At 41.4% G+C, this 18,239-nt stretch overlaps 1 protein-coding gene and 1 long non-coding RNA gene across 2 annotated transcripts in view; one reads left to right on the top strand and one right to left on the bottom strand.

The window, feature by feature from the left end:
- Positions 1-18,239, top strand: part of LOC129697407 (uncharacterized) — a 153,943-nt gene that overhangs the window by 14,764 nt on the left and 120,940 nt on the right. The window lies entirely within an intron of this gene.
- The window catches only part of LOC129697406 (interleukin-22 receptor subunit alpha-2-like), a 36,267-nt gene that overhangs the window by 4,144 nt on the left and 13,884 nt on the right, over positions 1-18,239 (bottom strand). Inside the window, exons 2-5 of the mRNA XM_055635915.1 lie at positions 6,517-6,646; positions 6,234-6,415; positions 4,771-4,931; positions 1,765-1,921 (exon numbers count right to left, since the gene is read on the bottom strand). Coding sequence (XP_055491890.1) covers positions 1,765-1,921; positions 4,771-4,931; positions 6,234-6,415; positions 6,517-6,646 — 630 coding nt within the window. The remainder of the gene's footprint in view (positions 1-1,764; positions 1,922-4,770; positions 4,932-6,233; positions 6,416-6,516; positions 6,647-18,239) is intronic.

The following is an 18,239-nucleotide window of genomic DNA, read 5'->3' as shown; positions in this document are numbered from 1 at the left end:
AGACTGGAGGCCTGTGACTAGTGGTGTGGCTTGGGGTTCAGTGCTGGGCCTGTTACTGTTTGTCATCTACATCAATGATTTGGATGAGAACATACAGAGCAAGATTAGCAAGTTTGCAGATGATACAAAAGTTAGTGGTTTTGCAGACAGTGAAGATAGTTGTGAACGACTGCACCATTGATTGGCCAGATGGGCGGAGGAATGGTTGATGGAATTTAATATAGAGAAGTGTGAGGTGTTGCATTTTGTGACTTCGAACAAGGGCAGGGCCTACACAGTAAATAGTAGGCTTGTGGGTAGTGCTGTAGAGCAGAGGGATCTAGGAATACAGGTGCATGGTTCCTTGAAGGTCGAGTCGCAGGTAGATAAGGTGGTCAAAAAGGCTTTTGGTACTTTGGCCTTCATCTAGAGTATTGAGTATAGAAGTTGGGAGGTCATGTTGCAGTTGTATAAGACGTTGGTGAGACCGCATTTAGAATATTGTGTTCGGTTCTGGGCACCATGATATAGGATAGATATTGCCAAGCTTGAAAGGGTTCAGAAAAGATTCATGAGGATGTTGCCAGGACTAGAGAGTGTGAGCTATAGGGAGAGGTCGAGTAGGCTGGGCCATATGTGAGGGAAGGCCCTATAGAGGAGGTATATAAAATCATGAGGAATAGGTTGGGTAGATGCACGGAGTCTTTTGCCCAAAGTAGGGTAACGAGGACCAGAGGACATAGGTTCAAGGTGAAGGGTGGTGGGTGTATGGAACAAACTGCCAAGGGAGGTAGTTGAGGCTTGGATTATCCCATCATTTAAGAAACAGCTAGAAACATAGATAGGACAGGCTTGGAGGGACAAGGACCAAGCGCAGGCAAGTGGGACTAGTGTAGCAGTGACATTGTTGGCCAGTGTGGGCGAGTTGGGCTGAAGGGTCTGTTTCCACAATGTATCACTCTATGACTACGACTATGACCTCTGGTCCCAGACTCTCCCACTAGTGGAAACATCCTCTCCACATCCACTCTTTCCAGGCCTTTCACTACTTGGTAGGTTTCAATGAGGTATCCCCTCATCCTCCAAAAATCCAACGAATAGAGGTCCCATGCCGTCAAACAATTTTGTGTCTATCTTCAGTGTAAACCTGCATCTGCAGTTTCTTCCTATACCTAGTAAGTGTGTTAGTTGGTTCTGCCGTGGAGGCCAGTGACGGAGCACAAACCTACCCTGTTGCTCCACAACTTGATAGGTTCCTAAGCAGTATGCGGGGTTCTGCTCATATATCCTATGCCAAGTTAATTAGACAGCATTTGTAACCTATCAATGCATTTGCACTCATTTCATTGACATTTTACAACTGAATCAGAAATAAAGTTGATGGGTGATAATTATTTTTATGAAATCAAAACAGGTCAGATGTTTTCACAGAATCAAGATGAATGGTTACATGGATTAACATAATAATGAGAAACCAATACATTCTGCTGTTTTATTTAATTGTTATATTTATATGTGCTTTGTTTACATCTACTTTGTTCAGGCATTTATTCATGTCAAGATATCACCTGTGAGATGCAAAAGGTTAAAAATAATTACTTTGACTACCATTGAAAAGATCTTTGTTGACAAATGGGAGTATTTAAATATCCATTAATAAACTGGATCTGCGGGTGAAACAGGTTGTTCAGGTGATTGCCATTTTACAATGACGCCTGAATAGTAGCAGCATGCAGTGTAATACAGAGTGCTATTCTAAATATGCAACATTTATAACCATGTTACCTTGTAAATTCAAAGACTGAACTCGGAAGCATCTTTGACTTGACCACTCTGCTTTCATTTTCCATCTTTCTGAATTCACTTGAGCAATCACGCATAACGTAACTCTTGATTGTCTTACACGAAGCTCCAATCTTGATCTCTTTATTGAGCAATTTGCCTTTTGTTTTAGGTAGTAAAATAAAAGGGGTGAGATTACTAAAATGTATCCGATATTTATATGTTCCAGTTAGTCTGTTCTTAATCAAAGTGTCCCATTATATAAAATTATAGAATAGTATGCTGGTAAACAAACCAAAGATTAGACGGTCAAATGTGCAAACCTGAAACAAAACAGAAAATGGTTGAAATTCACAGATGGTCAGTGAGGGAGGGAGGGGAGAGAGAGTGAGTGTGAGAGAGAGAGAGAGAGAGAGAGAGAGAGAGATATTCAGATGAAATCCCTTTCATTAACAGTGGTAACAAATAACTGTACAATTTTGAACATAGTCGATTGTTCCATGGTACTTCACAGGAATGCCGCTCATATCAAAATTAACACAGAATCAATTCAGATGTCAGAATAGATGCCCAAAATTTTGATCTTGATCCTGTGCACAAGATGGAAGCCCCACCGACATCGAAAGGCAGATTGGTACAACAAGGGAATCTATGAGTTTGGTTGTTACGCCCCTGTCCCACTTAGGAAACCTGAACGGAAACCTCTGGAGACTTTGCGCCCCACCCAAGGTTTTTGTGCGGTTCCCGGAGGTTTTTGTCAGTCTCCCTACCTGCTTCCACTACCTGCAACCACCTTCAACCTCCGGGAACCGCAGGGAAACCTTGGGTGGGGCGCAAAGTCTCCAGAGGTTTCCGTTCAGGTTTCCTAAGTGGGACAGGGGCATTAATCAGCATATAACACTGCAATAGCGAGGTAATGACAATTGGTGTACACAAGGCCAGAGACAGATAATTGGAGGCTTTGTAGGTACAGGAAGTGACGGAGATAACTACAGAGTAACAGGCAACTTGGACTAGTGTAGATGGGACGATGTGGGCAAGTTGGGCCGAAGGGCCTATTTCCATGTTGTATGATACAATAATGAACAATAAAGCTAGGGAAAGATTTTAAAATGAGAATGTAAATTTTAAAATGAAACTGTTGCTGAACTGGGATCAAACTATGTTTGTTAGTTAACACAGGTTTTGAATAAAAAGAACTTGGTGAAAACTGGATGTGGATAAAAGACTTCCAAATGAGTTCAAGTTTAAAGATGTTGGAAAGGGCATTGCTAACTTTGTATTATTAGCAAACTTGTCAGAAGACAGTTTATGAAACTCATCGTAGATTATAAATATTTGAGACTCCAGAAATGACCCTAATAATCCACTAGTCACTGATTCAAATCTGAAGATGAGCTGTTTGTCTTTGTTCCATTTTTTCTGTTTGTTAACCAATCCTCTATCCATTCTATATATCACACCTCTTATGTGACCTTGTAGAATACTTTCTGGAAATCCAATTACGTAACATCTACTGGTTCCTCTATCAATATTGCATATTACATCGACAAAAAGATGTGCAAACCGGATGTTTATTGACACAGATGTGATGATGCAATGTATCTGACATTTTAATGGGAGTAATAAGGAAACACAAGATGGATCTACAACAGATATAAATGAGAATAGCAAAATCATCATCTGATTTTATTGTATGTAGAAGGTCATAATGTGCTTGTTCCAAGAATTATAGTGCTGATTCTGGAGTTTATATTGTAGCAGGCAGAATAAACATAGAAACATAGAAAATAGGTGCAGGAGGAGGCCATTCGGCCCTTCAAGCCAGCACCTCCATTCATTGTGATCATGGCTGATCATCTCCTTTCAATAACCCGTGCCTGCCTTCTCCCCATATCCCTTGACTCCACTAGCCCCTAGAGCTCTATCTAACTCTCTTAAATCCATCCAGTTACTTGGCCTCCACTGCCCTCTGTAGCAGGGAATTCCATAAATTCACAACTCTTTGGATGAAAACGTTTTTTCTCACCTCAGTCCTAAATGACCTCCCCTTTATTCTAAGACTGTGCCCCCTGGTTCTGGACTCACCCAACATTGGGAACATTTTTCCTGCATCTAGCTTGTCCAGTCCTTTTATAATTGTATATGTTTCTATAGGATTCCCTCTCATCCTTCTAAACTCCAGTGAATACAAGCTTAGTCTTTTCAATCGAATATAATGGTAAGGGCTGAAAAATATAGTAACATGTGACTGGATGTTGTGGGGTATGAATGCTTGCGGGTTGAATGTTGATGTATTGCAAAAAAATCATTGATTCTGTGTTGAATCTCCCTAATTTCAAAGACAACCTTGTGAGCATTGACTTAAGCCTGAAAAAAATTCAGATGAATTAGAAATTTATTTCAAAGGGGCATTTGCAACCCAGGACAGAGGGAGGAGGGAGGAGGGGGGGAGGGGAAGAGAGATATCTCAGGTTTGCACTGCGCTGCACTGGCATAGGAAACAGCCAGAGAAAGCAGAGGAGGTCGGGTAGCTGAGGAGAGAACTAAGGAGTAGCTAAAGGAAAGGTTCCTTTGTACTGCTGAAAGATAAAGGGAAGATGCATTTGGTAATGGTATCCAATTGGTAAAGACGTCATTGAACGCAAAGACTAGTGAAATGAATGTCATAATCAATAACCTTGGGGAATTTTTTATGAATGTAGCTAGTTGATGGATTGGAATATTCACAAAAAGTAGAAACTGAATCTATAATAGCTTTTTAAAAAGATTGTGGAGATCATTTTAATATTTCAATTAAAAAACTGGTCTAAACATAATGGTATACATTTTTTAAATAAATCTGCTTCAGTTATCTGGTTATGTACTGTTAATCACACAAACTTTAAGAACATAATAAGAAGCAGACAATTATAATTAACCCTGCTCAACAGAAGCAGTGAATTTGCATTTGCTAATTGATGCATATCAACACTTAGTTAAGGCATGAAATTATTTAATAGTACATACCAATATATTGTGTCCTTCCTGTCCAACACAAATGTTACATTTAAAGTCTTTGTTTACATTCAAGCCGGCCTCTGTTCTTGTTTCAATATGAGGAAAAATGCATCGTAGAGTAACATTTTGGCCACGGACTGTGATGTTAACAGTTGGAGCACTTAATGTCCCTGTGTAAAATAAGGTACCAATGTGATTGAGCAATTTTCAGAAGCCTTTTAAGTCTATGTTTAGCCCAGAAATTACAGCTCATAATAAGTAGCACAGGCTCTTTGTGATCTCTGAAGTGATAGACCCCATGATATTATTTCTAAAAGGAGCAGGGGAGTGATCCCTGGGGAGTAGAAGGAAGGACGGACAGGTTTTGGGGCCGGAACGATCGCTGGCCTTGACCCCTACTCATCCTCCGAGGATCGGAGAACTGGAGAGGAGGGAGCCGGCAACACCGGATGCCACCAACATGTTCCTACTTGTGTTATTAATGCTGCACGTTTTCATTACATTCTTGGTATTCTCGCCGTATCAGGCGATAATTAATGAGGGAGGAATATTATGTTTTCTCTGCTGCAATATGCCACAAAAATATAACGGGACCTCCAAAAATGGGACATTTATTTGTAAAAACTTGTTGGCAATTGTTATGTTCCCAGTGACAGCTGCCTGCCGCGTGCCTTTGCCATGCGAAAGCACAGTGCTTATTGCAGACATTCAAAACTGTGCACAGCTGATATATGTTGCAATCTCTGCTTGAACAGTAGACCCTTGTCTTGCAGTGGTGTGAGGACAATCAGCAAGGGCAGAGGGATGAACCTGCACATACTAACGCCATAGCCTCATATTCCACCCTTCCACTCAAATTGTCTCTCAGCTCCATGGCAGTTGTTGCTGTAGCTGCCGTGGAGAGAGGCTCTTCGAGGCCGTGATCATTGTCCAAGCTTCCTTGCAGCAAAGACCCTCAGCAGGCTGGAAATGCAGCAATCTCTAACAATAGCTTAAACTAAGGTGCTCCCAATTTCAGGACGTTTTGGAGATCAGATGTCAGTGAAAAATTACGGGATATTTTTAGGAAATATTTTTATAGCACCTGGGAGTTTAAAGCAACTGGTATAAAGTATAATGCAACAGAGCAAATATTCCTGGTCTATTGAACAAATCAGAGAACCATACTGCTGAGAAACAGGCCCTTGAGTCCTACGCATCCAGGAAAGGTAGGGAAGGGAGAGGGAGGGAGAGGAGAGAGAAAGTGGTCGAATATTGCGGTGGGGGAACAGGTGAGTGATGCAATATTGCGTTGGGGGTCTGCACTTGGTCTAGTGTTTTACTAAAGTTGAAAGGGATGTGAGAGGAGAAGTGAGATTGGTGGAGAAGGATTTGGAGTCTGCATAGACACAATGGGTGAACGATCTACTTCTGTGCTCAATGACTATAAAAGTCACCCCGCCAAGTTCTGTTAAGTGACAATATCAACTTACCATTCTCTTTAAACGTGAACCTGGCAGTCGAAGCAAACTGTGACTCGTGGTGATGTGTAACCGCCTTGACCTTTGCATAGTAAGAACTTAACGCACTCAGGTTCACGCTGAAGGCTTCTGTGACATCACAGGAATATGATTGAATGTTTGAGCATGGTGAAAACAGCTGTGAGAGTGCAGTTCTGCAAACACAGAAACGGCAGCAGTCATTTCTGATTGACTTGTCGAAGCAAATGTTTTGTGAAGCAGTTTTAAGCAGTTACAAATGCAAAACAATACACACCGGTAATTCATGGTTTCAACAGTAAACTTTGTTGCATTACTCGGCTTGCCTGCATAAGCCCATGTTAAAATGGTCTTAAAATCGGAAGATGTTAAAGAGAGGTTCACTGGTGGAGGATGCTCATGATAACCTGCAAAATAAATAACATGAAAGTGTAAGGAAAATGAAAGAATACAGATTCTTGCATGTACAACATTTTTTTGACAATTTTTCCACTTTTTTCAACAAAATTGGTTATTTTAGCTTAGTTTTTTTAGTTTAGCCACCAAATTCAAGTGCAGTTTCATGCCATTTCAAGCAGGGTGCAAGGCCACCAAATTCAAGTGCAGTTTCCTGCCATTTCAAGCAGGGTGCAAGGCCACCAAATTCAAGTGCAGTTTCATGCCACTTCAAGTAGGGTGCAGAACAATCAAATTCAAGTGCAGTTTCGTACCACTTCAAGCCGGGTGCCAGGCCATCAAATTCAAATAAACACTATTAACCCCACTACACTGTACGACGAGTTAAAAAGAACCATGCCGACCTCGGAAAGTTTATACTCATACTCGTGGAAAGTTTTTCAACATGCTGAAAATGTTTCCGCGACCTAGCTGAGGCTGCGAGTATGCGGGAACTTCCCTCGAGCATGAAGGAGAGTTCCAGTGTCCTCATAGGACCTCCTAGGACCACATGTCAATCATGCTGCGAGTTTGAGTCGAGGTCAAGCTCTTCTAAACTCGCAGATTAGGTCGCCGCAGTGGGACAGCCCCGTAAATTGTTGACTTTTGGAATTGTGGGCAAATGGCAATCTCATCTGAAGACTAAGGAAAGTTATTCAAATACTAAGCTTGTGTGTAAAATAGCAAGAACTTACATTTGAATATTAGTTTTGTATCTTTTGAAAATACAGTGTGGAAACTGGCCCTTTGGCCCACCAAATCCATGCCGACAAATGATCACCCGTACACTAGTTCTATCGTATACACTAGGGGCAATTTACAGAAGCCAATTAACCTACAAACCTGCATTTCTTTGGTAGGTGAGAGGAAACCGGAGCACTCGGAGTCACAGCGGTCACAGGGAGAACATACAAATTCCATACAGACAGCACCCATAGTCAGGATCGAACCTGGGTGTCCTGCGCTGGAAGGCAGCAACAATAATGTTGCGCCACTATGTCGCAGCTTATGACATCTTTGAAAACAGCTTAGACCATATCTAGCCCTTAACATTACTGTAGCCATTAATTTTAAATGGGGGAAAATGATGGTGAAAATGCACAATTAAAGGATAACTTTAATCAGGGGTGTCAAGGCTTATGGGGCGAAGGCAGGAGAATGATGTTTGGAGCGTGAGATAGATCAGCCATGATTGAATGGTGGAGAAGACTTGATCGGCCGAATGGTCTAATTCCGCTCCTATCACTTATGACCGTTTGACCTTATGGACTGCAAATGAAGCAATCTGTTGGTATCTCATCTAGCAATACAGATCAGAATGCATTCAAAGCAACAAAAAAAAGAAACCATGCTGTTCCTGGAAATATGACGCAAAAACAGTAAATAGAAGAAATATTCAGTTTATATAAGAAATAGAAACAGGAGAAAGCTGTTGTTCTCCACAGCCATTTGTGGCAATGAATTCCACAGATTTACCACCCTCTGACTAAAGAAATTCCTCCTCATCTTCTTTCTAAAGGTACGTCCTTTTATTCTGAGTCTATGCCCTATGGTCCTAAACTTCCCTGACCATAGGATTGTATAAAGAGAAATAATGATGTTATACTTTATCCTGTATCTATACAGATACAGGATAAAGAGTGGATGGTTTGATTGTAAAAGTCAAGTTCAAGTTCATATTTATTTCTCACGCGCCAATGAATTGAAAAATGTGAAAACTAATGCAAAAAGCAACACCAAGTGGCACACTATGGTGATAGATGTGGCCCGCCATCTGCTCACAGACATGGGGCCTGGCCCCTATGCAGAACAAGGTTGCCGACTCCTGTTCTCGGGACTCTATGACTCTAAAACAACCCTGGACTCAACTGTCTGCAAAGAATTACATTTATAAAGAATTCTTATGCATTTTGAAGAGACCTTCATTTAAATTATTTTATTCTGCTGAACACTGGTATTAAAAAATCTGAAAAAAATGAGCCCTATTATGTGTATGCGTATGCATTTCTCAAAGGAATGAAAAATCCCATGCTCTGCTGGACATCCTGTCAAAACAGCACATTGGAAAGTCCCTACCAACGGAAAAGGGTGCTGGATACTGTCCCAAGGATTAGCATGCAGCAGCTCTTAATGCTTCTTTGTACATAGCCATTGGCAGGCTGATCCAGAAATTATGTTGTGGAAAAGCGTAGGACATACACACAGCACAAAGATACAATCCTAACTCCCATTCATCGTCCTCTGTCAGCTCCCTTTGTTGAAGAAAGAATATGCGGTAGTGGAGGAGTAATATTGATGCATTTTTGGACCAAAAAGTAAAGAACACACACGTGAGTTCATTTTTCTATAAACCTTGATATCATTGATTTAGCATGGATTTGGGATATTTATATTTGTCAGATAAACTGGATAGGGCTCTTAAAAATAGCGGAGTCAGGGGATATGGGGAAAAGGCAGGAAAGGGGTACTGATTGGGGATGATCAGCCATGATCATATTGAATGGCGGTGCTGGCTCGAAGGGCCAAATGGCCTACTCCTGCACCTATTGTCTATTGTCTAAACATCCAGCAGAAAAAAGATAGCCATTCAACCCACTGACGACAAGCCACCCATGGACTGAGCCTATATATAATCTTGTTTCTTTTAATCACCCCACATTCTCAACTTCAGATTCTACCTTCAGATTCTACCACTCACCAGGGGCAATTTACAGTGGTCAAATATGCAATTCCTTCCTACATACAGTATTCTGTCTTTTCCACTGCAAAATCTCTTCAAGGTATGTCTACTTTGAAGAAGTTTTCCTCCTCTCTCTAATGGGAGTTGAGCAACATCCTCTCCTGCTGCTCCCCGTCTGTGATGCCTCCTGCTCTCCGACTATGACTACGTTTTATCTCTCTACATCATCGTCTGTATCTCTCGTTTCCCTTATCCCTAACCAGTCTGAAGAATGACCTTGACCCAAAATGTCACCCATTCCTTCTCTCCAGAGATGCTGCCTGTCCTGCTGAGTTACTCCAGCTTTTTGTGTCTATCTCCGTTCAAATAAACTACATGGCTTTGGAAGGTGATATAAATTTGGGCCACCTATATGCAATGACAAGGAGAATGTGCATACTCCACAACGACAGTTCTTAAGATCAGAATTTGATTTGCGTCCCTGCCACTATGAGGTAGCAGCTCTACTAGCTACTGTGCCGAATTGTATCTTTGTGTCATGATAAAACTGAGTGACAGAGATAGGGTGGTACAGTAGTGCATGGGGAACTAGGATTGAATTTGCTGCTACCCATGTCATTTATTTATTCATATAAAGCTGGCTGAAAGGGACTCTCTATGTTTCAGCCTCCATTCCTCTTCTTCTTGCTGTTCTTCATGTATGTCCCTTCGGCTGCATTAAGTGGGGGGGTGCCAGAGGCCAAGTATCATGATGGTGAGGTTATGCAGCATTCGTGAAATCACCTCGCCGAGAGGGAGTACATAGGAGGACCCGACGTGGGGGTCCCGACCGAGGACTAAGGGTGGCCACAAATGGAATGTGTTAAAAACGGTTTGTGTTAAAATGGGATACTTGTACTGGCCCCCCTTTATGTGGCGAGCCTTTGTATACCTTGGATATGCAAAACAAAGAATATCTCTGTGACTTGTCACATGTGACTATAAAGTATCATTCATTCATCTCACTTTTGAGTTCTGTACGACTTTCTTGACAGGGGCCAGCCAGTTTTACCGTTGCTTTGGGATTGCATTGATGCATTCAATTTTCTGTGGCCTTTCGGTGGTTCTTGTTATGTGCCTGCTATGAACATTTGTGTCTTGAGACAGGTTACGGTGGCTAACACTTGCTTCCTGGTAGCCACTATGGTTTGAAGTGGTGGTTAAAGTGCAGTTGGCACATAACACTGACGCAGAATGAAAGCAATGTGATTACTACCGAAAAACTAGCACTTACCTAAGTGTCACTGTGGTCACACACCAATGGTGTGTTGAGAGTGAAACTGTTTATGGTTTAAATACATGATGGTGTCATCGAGAGGCTAATACCGATGCAGATAATCAAAAGTACTCTACAACATGGGGAATACTGCAAACCTCGCAAATCTCTCACACGGTCCGTACATTACCTTTCTTTGTTCATAAATTCTAGGAGCAGAATTAGGCCATTCAGCCCATCAGGTCTACTCCACCATTCAATCATGGCTGATCTATCGTTCCGTCTCAACCCCATTCTCCTGCCTTCTCCCCATAACCCCTTACTAATTAGTAATCAAGAATATAACTTACTAATCAAGAATCTGTCAATCTCCGCCTTAAAACTATCCGTTGACGGCATCCACAGCCATCTGTGGCAATGAATTCCACAGATTAACCACCCTCTGACTAAAGAGATTCCTCCTCATCTCCTTTCTTTGCACAGAAAACTTTTGTGACCTACTTCTGTGTTAAATGGCACTGGGCCTGCACTTGCTGGAGCTTAGAAGAATGAGGGGGGGACCTCATTGAAACATACAGAATAGTGAAAGGCTTGGATAGAGTGGATGTGGAGAGGATGTTTCCACTAGTGGGGGAGTCTAGGACCAGAGATCATAGCCTCAGAATTAAAGGATGTTTCTTTAGGAAGGAGATGAGGAGAAATTTCTTTAGACAGAGGGTGGTGAATCTGTGGAATTATTTGCCGCAGAGGGCTGTGGAGGCCGTCAATGGATATTTCTAAGGCAGAGATAGATAGATTCTTGATTAGTACGGGTGTCAGGGGTTAAGGGAGAAGGCAAGGGAATGGGGTTAGGAGGGGGAGATAGATCAGTCATGCTTGACTGGCAGAGTAGAATTGATGGGCCGAATGACAATTACATTAATGAATAGATAACCACCTCCTGATTGGCCTTCTTCCCTGAGTAGTCAGCAAATAATGTGAAAGTGCACTCAAATCTGAATGCATTTTTCCAAGGGAAGTTGTCGGCTCGCTCAAACATAGACCATGAACATAAAAGCTTTTAGGAGCAAGGGGGATGTGAGCATGGAATAAAATTGATTTGTTTATTTTATTGATAAGTACTCATTTTAATTAACACAACTGAAAATGACTAGAAGTGATCACAAAAATATGCATTTTTATCTATGGGTGCTGTCTGTACAGAGTATGGCCATTTTCCCTGGAGGATTTCCTCAGTTTCCTGCCACACTCCAAAGATATACAGGTTTGTAGGTTAATTGGCTTGGGTTTGTAAACTTGGTATAAGTGTAAATTGCTCCTAGTGTATGTAGGCTTGTGTTAATGTGCGGGGATCGCTGGTTGGTGTGGATTCGGTGGGCCCCTGTGAATAACCTGGTTTTGAATACTTTCATTCATTTTTGAAACTAAAGGAAACATTTACTTGTGTCACCGGTGTACATTAGTCAGTTTCAGGTGTGTCTTCATTTTTATTTTTTTAACAGATGACATTTTGTGCCTCATTCCCCATCAAAGGAAAAAAAAAATTGAGGCACAATCGGTGATAAAAAAGGCAGTGATGATTAATTTGGTATCTGGCTGCGATCAGTTATGTGGGTGGATATTTTGAAACAAGCATAAAACATCATGGAAACTAGAACGACACAGTCTTTTGAGGTTCCGTGATCTTTACTGCTAGTTTGTATGGTTCGGGATAAATAGCTTTGGAAAAAATAATGTAGCTATCTGATGGAAGCCCCATCTCTAGTAATTTTCACTGAGCAGGCAGAACCCAGAATGTCAACACTAAGGAAACTAGGTTAAATATTTAATAATACAATTTTCCAATACTGTATGCACAATGCTCACATGTCACACTCTACAGGCCAAACCGTGCCATTCCTTTACATTACGACAGCTTGACATCTATTTTCCATTGCATATATTCCTTGAAATAACAGTCTGAAGGATTATTACACAGATGTGGCAGAGATAGCTAGATTCTTGATTAGTACGGGTATTGGGGGTAATGGGGAGAAGGCAGGAGAATGGGGTTAAGAGAGAGAAAAAGATCAGCCGTGATTGAATGGCGGAGTAGACTTGATGGGCCGAATGGCCTAATTCTCCTCCTATCACATGAACATGTCAGGCTCTCAGTGTGCAAAGCTGGAAAGGCAAAAAGGGGTGACTTTTCTCATAAAACCATCAAAATTCAATGAGTCTCTCAGCATTTATTCCTGAATCATGGAACGTGCTAGTCCTGTGTCACACAGCTGGTTAGTTTTAGAGATACAGCGTGGATACAGGCCCTTCGGCCCATCGAGTCCGCACCGACCAGTGATCCCCGCACATTAACACAAGCCTACACACACTAAGGACAATTTACACTTATACGAAGTTTACAAACCCAAGCCAATTAACTGACAAACCTTTATATCTTTGGAATATTGGAGGAAACCGAAGATCTTGGTGAAAACCTACGCGGTCACATGGAAAATGTCCAAACTCTATACAGACAGCACCCGTAGTCGGAATCTAACCCAGGTCTCCGGCGCTGCAAGCGCTGTAAAGCAGCAACTCTACCACGGTAACTCTACCGCCCGTGTTCCTGAAGGACTTATACAAATAATGTTTCAACACTTTCCAGACCATCTCAGCATTGACGGGAAACCCGGGGGGGCCAGGAGGGACGTGTTCCCCTCACGTTACAAGCTTTAAATCTAATTCAGGACACACTGCTGAAGCTTCCGATGCCTTGCGTGTGTGCGCATGCGCGCGTAGCCGCCAAGAAATAGTCCCCCCCCCCCACCCATGGTCCCCTCCATGTTTTGAAAGCGGATTCCGTCTCTGCATCTCAGCAAGTGTGCTTTCAAGAGGCGGATGAATGAAGGTCTCATTCTCAGCAGAGCCCTGTCTGGTGATCATCGTTCAGAGCTAATGATACTTCATCTGTCCCTGAAGAGTCTGATAGGAAAGAACCTTCTCACTACCAGTTGAGAAGGGACGTGGGCTTGCTGTTGCAAGCTCTTGAGGTCAGCATTGAGAGAGCACAGGTATTCATCTATAGACTGACAGTGGATTCAAACGGAACAGAGTAAAGCTGTCGATGTTCAGGCATGTTTTCACTTGAGCACCTCTGCTGCCTGGAATCAATATACCGGCATCCTGCCTGATGGATTTAGTCATAGGGTATATAACACGGAATCCGGCCCTTCAACTCAAATTTGTCCATGCTGACCAAGTTATGCCAAAGTCTTACTACATTGTTCTGTACAAACAGTACTTTCCTGTTTCAGCCCTTCCTTATATGGAGTGTACCAGCAGTATCAATGTGACTTTGGAATGAGCAGCTACATCATAAGAATAGGTGAAACCATAGTCCGCTAATCCTGCAGTGGAAAATGACTGGTATTTTTGTTTTAACTAATACCTCCATGACTGAAGGAAGCATGACAAAGCCAGATCTGCAACAACTTATTCATCTCAGGACACTTAATCAATGTAAACTCTTTGATTCCTTTAAAACCGAGATGAGAAGAACTTTTTTCACACAGAGAGTGGTGAATCTCTGGAACTCTCTGCCAGAGGGTAGTTGAGGCCAGTTCATTGGCTATATTTAAGAGGGAGTTAGATGTGGCCCTTGTGGCTAAGGGGATCAGAGGGTATGGAGAGAAGGCAGGTACAGGATACTGAGTTGGATGATCAGCGATGATCATATTGAATGGCGGTGCAGGCTCGAAGGGCCGAATGGCCTACTCCTGCACCTAATTTCTATGTTTCTATGTTTCTATGATTATCAACCCAAATTTTTTTCTATTGTTTATGTCATCAGTGTTGGACTTGAACCAGTAAACACGTGCCTCAGAAACAAGACCAATGTCAATGGAGACGCGGCTGACACTTCTATATGCTCCTTCCCATGGACCCACAATAATCTCTAAAAGTAGCACTTTAAATTTGATGGTGCGCAGAAATTCATCTGAAGTCAGAACGTTAATATGAAGAAGAACTGTGGAGTTCCACCTGTAATGCGGTTAGATTAAATAATACATTTTTGATTCAATTTTCACAACTAGCTTCTGCACGCGTATCACTTGCAGGTTTTATTCCCGTAAATATGAACAAAGTGCTGGAGTAACTCAGCGGATCAGGCAGCGTCTCTGGAGAACATGGAAAGGTGACGCTTTGGGGTGGGACCCTCCTTCAGTCCGGAGAAGGGTCCCGACCAAAAACATCACCTATCCATATTCTCCAGGAATGCTGCCCGACCCGCTGAGTTACACCAACACTTTGTGTCTTTTTTCTAATTGAATGCATTGTCTACATGACCACACTACTCTGGAGCCGATATTTACAACTACCACCAATGTTTTCAACCCCTAGCCATTCATAATTTCTGCCAAAATTGATTTTACTTCCCCGTTATTTAAGATAAATACTTCTTACCTCCTGTTTTTAATCTATTCTTCAATATCAGAGCTGTCTTATTTCCTTCATCATTTCCCTCCTAAAAGTTAACAATTCTGAAATAATTGCTTCCTAACCTTGCACATGTCTGCAATGGTTATTGAACAGCATCCATTTATTCCAATTTGAGTAATTAATTCAGCCATTTGTTGTGTGCATTCAGATAAAGAACCCTTCAGTTTTATCTTTTTTACCATTTTCCCTGGACCATCAATTTCGCAGATGCTGTCGTTCAGATGCAACATTAAACCAAACCTGGCCCTGTGGCCAAAGGATGATGTAATTGAACACATCGTGCTATTCCAAAGAAAGCTAAGGGAGTTTTTCCAAGTATCTTAGAGAATATTCTGCCTTGAAACAAAAGCACTAAAAGCATTATTATCTGATCATTACACAGTGTTGGTAGTGGGAACTTGCTGTGTGAAAAATGATATCATAGTTTGTATTTTAATCAGTGAATATACCTCCAAAGGATTCTTTGTAAAGTGCATTGGAATAACACAGCCCTCGTGTTTTGTTAAGCATATATTGTGTGCCTTTCATTACCTCAGTTCACCCCAAATTGTTTTAAAGGCAACAAAGCACTTTGAAGCCAAGACTCAGTTGCAACATAGAAACATAGACAATTGGTGCAAGAGTAGGCTATTCGGCCCTTCCAGCCAGCACCGCCATTCAATATGATCATGGCTGATCATCCAAAATCAGTAACCCCTTCCTGCATTTTCCCCATATCCCCTGATTCCGGTAGCCCAGTAGAGCTAAATCTAACTCTCTCTTAGAGAGTGAATTGGCCTCCACTGCCTTCTGTGGCAGAGAATATGACTTTGAAATAAATAGAACTGCAGTTTTTGGAAATCAGAAATAAAAACAATACATATTAGAAATAGTCATCAGGGCAGGGAGACTTTGTGGAAAGAGAAAGGGTTAATGCTTGTTTATCTCTCATCAAAAGCTATTTTTAACCAAGAAAGTCTTGCTTATGGAGATAGACATGGGCATGAAGGGCAATGGGGGTGGAGGTCGCGGATCAGGGGAATTTAAATCAATAACTTATTTGGGGGGATGGGGGGGGGGGGGGGGTGACAGTGGTCCAATGCCCAGTAGTAGGGCCATGAAGGGGAGAGGGTGGGATAAGATATCAAAGAACTGGCATTCTTTGAGTCAAACCATCCTTGCATTGATTTTGATGACATTCTTGAGATTGTCCTACTGAGAAGAGTGTGCTGTGAGTTCAGAGGACAATGAGCTTGAAAAGGAGCCATGGTCAATGTTAGACCAGTGATCAGCAAACAATAGACATAACAAAGACATTAGGCTGAATGTAGGGGTCCAGGATGATTGTGAATTTTGAACAAGATAATGAGTCCATGGTCAAGTGTGAAGACTCCTAGCCAATGAAGTGTGGAGATGAAGCTAGTGGAAGAAGAGCTATTCATTGAGAAGGCTTCTGGTTAAAAAAAAAACATTGACCTGAGATATTAACTCTGCACTCCATCCACAGATGCTGCCTGATGTGTTGAGTATTTCCTGCATTCCAGCATAATAATATAATATTTTATGGTTAACTTGATGGGTTAACATCAACCAGAAGAGGCACCTGGTTTTCATAAATAGTGCTGCAGAGTTGGAATAAAGTTCTGCTTAGCATCTTATGCTCAGGACTGCAAGCATCCAACAATGTGACCCATCCTTGGACTTTGATTCGAGATAAACTACTCAAATCTAAGCAGAGGATATTGAACTCAGAACGTTCATTCTTAATGTAATAATATTTTGAGAAAATCAAGAATAACATCTAAGCAACGTCTGAAATGGAAGTAGTCTCGTTAAAGTAAAATTCCCTGGCATTATTTCAGTTCCACTGTCAAGCTGGTGGGTTTAGAATTGAAGAAACTAAGAAACAATAGGAGCTGAGACTTTCTTCTTTTGACTCAAGATTAACAACCAAATTACAACATGTTACAATATTGTATCACACATGTGACACATTTACGGAAATTTACCACTGATGTCCCTCTAAAAAGGAAGTCTTGCATCTACTCAACAGCTGCAGGTACAATGTATTGATTTGCTAACTCAGATAGATGTTAACTATCTGGTTCACTGGTGTACTGTTTCTTGGTCTGAGAAACATGTGACATCCTGTCTCATTCTTCCAGTGCAACACTTTTGATTATCCTGATAGAAACATCAAATAAAACTGAACTATATCCAAAATCAATGTGATTTCTTCCATGTTATTTTGTTCTTTAGGTATTTTCAATGTTCTCATTAGTCAGAGTATCTGTATTACTTAAAGTCTGTTCTTGACCGGTTTTGGCCATCTGTGCTGCGATTTCCGAGAGAATGCCGCCACCTACGGCCATCATTTGTGGCCACCTTGCTCAGAGCCCCCCTTCGCCGCATGTGTGCCGAGGATTTTTCCCGTCGATTAAAAATGACAGAGATATTAATGTTTCTACAAAATTCCCCAGTCTCTCTGCTGCCCCCGCTGGCGGCAGGGAGGAGGGACTATAAAACCAGGAAATGGTGTGCCACACAGTCTCTTCAAGATGGAGAAGGCAGAGGGTCACGTTTCTCTGAGCTGTGAATAACACTGAACACATGTCTACTCAAATGTAAGTGCCCTTAGTGGTTCTAAAATGCTTGCAGAATGTATCTATTGGTTCTAAAGCTTGCAAAAAAATGTCTATTGGTTCTAAAGCTTGCTAAAAAAAAATGTCTATTGGTTCTAAAGCTTGCAAAAAAATGTCTATTGGTTCTAAAGCTTGCAAAAAAATGTCTATTGGTTCTAAAGCTTGCAAAAAAATGTCTATTGGTTCTAAAGCTTGCAAAAATTGTCTCTAAAAATTGGTTCTAAAGATTGCAAAAAAATGTCTCTATTGGTTCTAAAGCTTGCAAAAAAAATGTCTATTGGTTCTAAAGCTTGCAAAAATATGTCTATTGGTTCTAAAGCTTGCAAAAATATGTCTATTGGTTCTAAAGCTTGCAAAACATGTCTATTGGTTCTAAAGCTTTCAAAAAATGTCTATTGGTTCTAAAGCTTGCAAAAAGTGTCTATTGGTTCTAAAGCTTGCAGAAAAAATGTCTATCGGTTGTAAGCACTACTTACTGCAAATGATGGCATGAAGTTGAAAGGCATTACTTATTGCAAATGGTGGCATGA

This window comes from Leucoraja erinacea, chromosome 5 (genome assembly GCF_028641065.1).
Source record: "Leucoraja erinacea ecotype New England chromosome 5, Leri_hhj_1, whole genome shotgun sequence".
NCBI classification, from domain to species: Eukaryota; Metazoa; Chordata; class Chondrichthyes; order Rajiformes; family Rajidae; genus Leucoraja; species Leucoraja erinaceus.
Note: the sequence above shows the minus strand (reverse complement) of the source record. Positions and strands in the feature narration are given on the sequence as shown.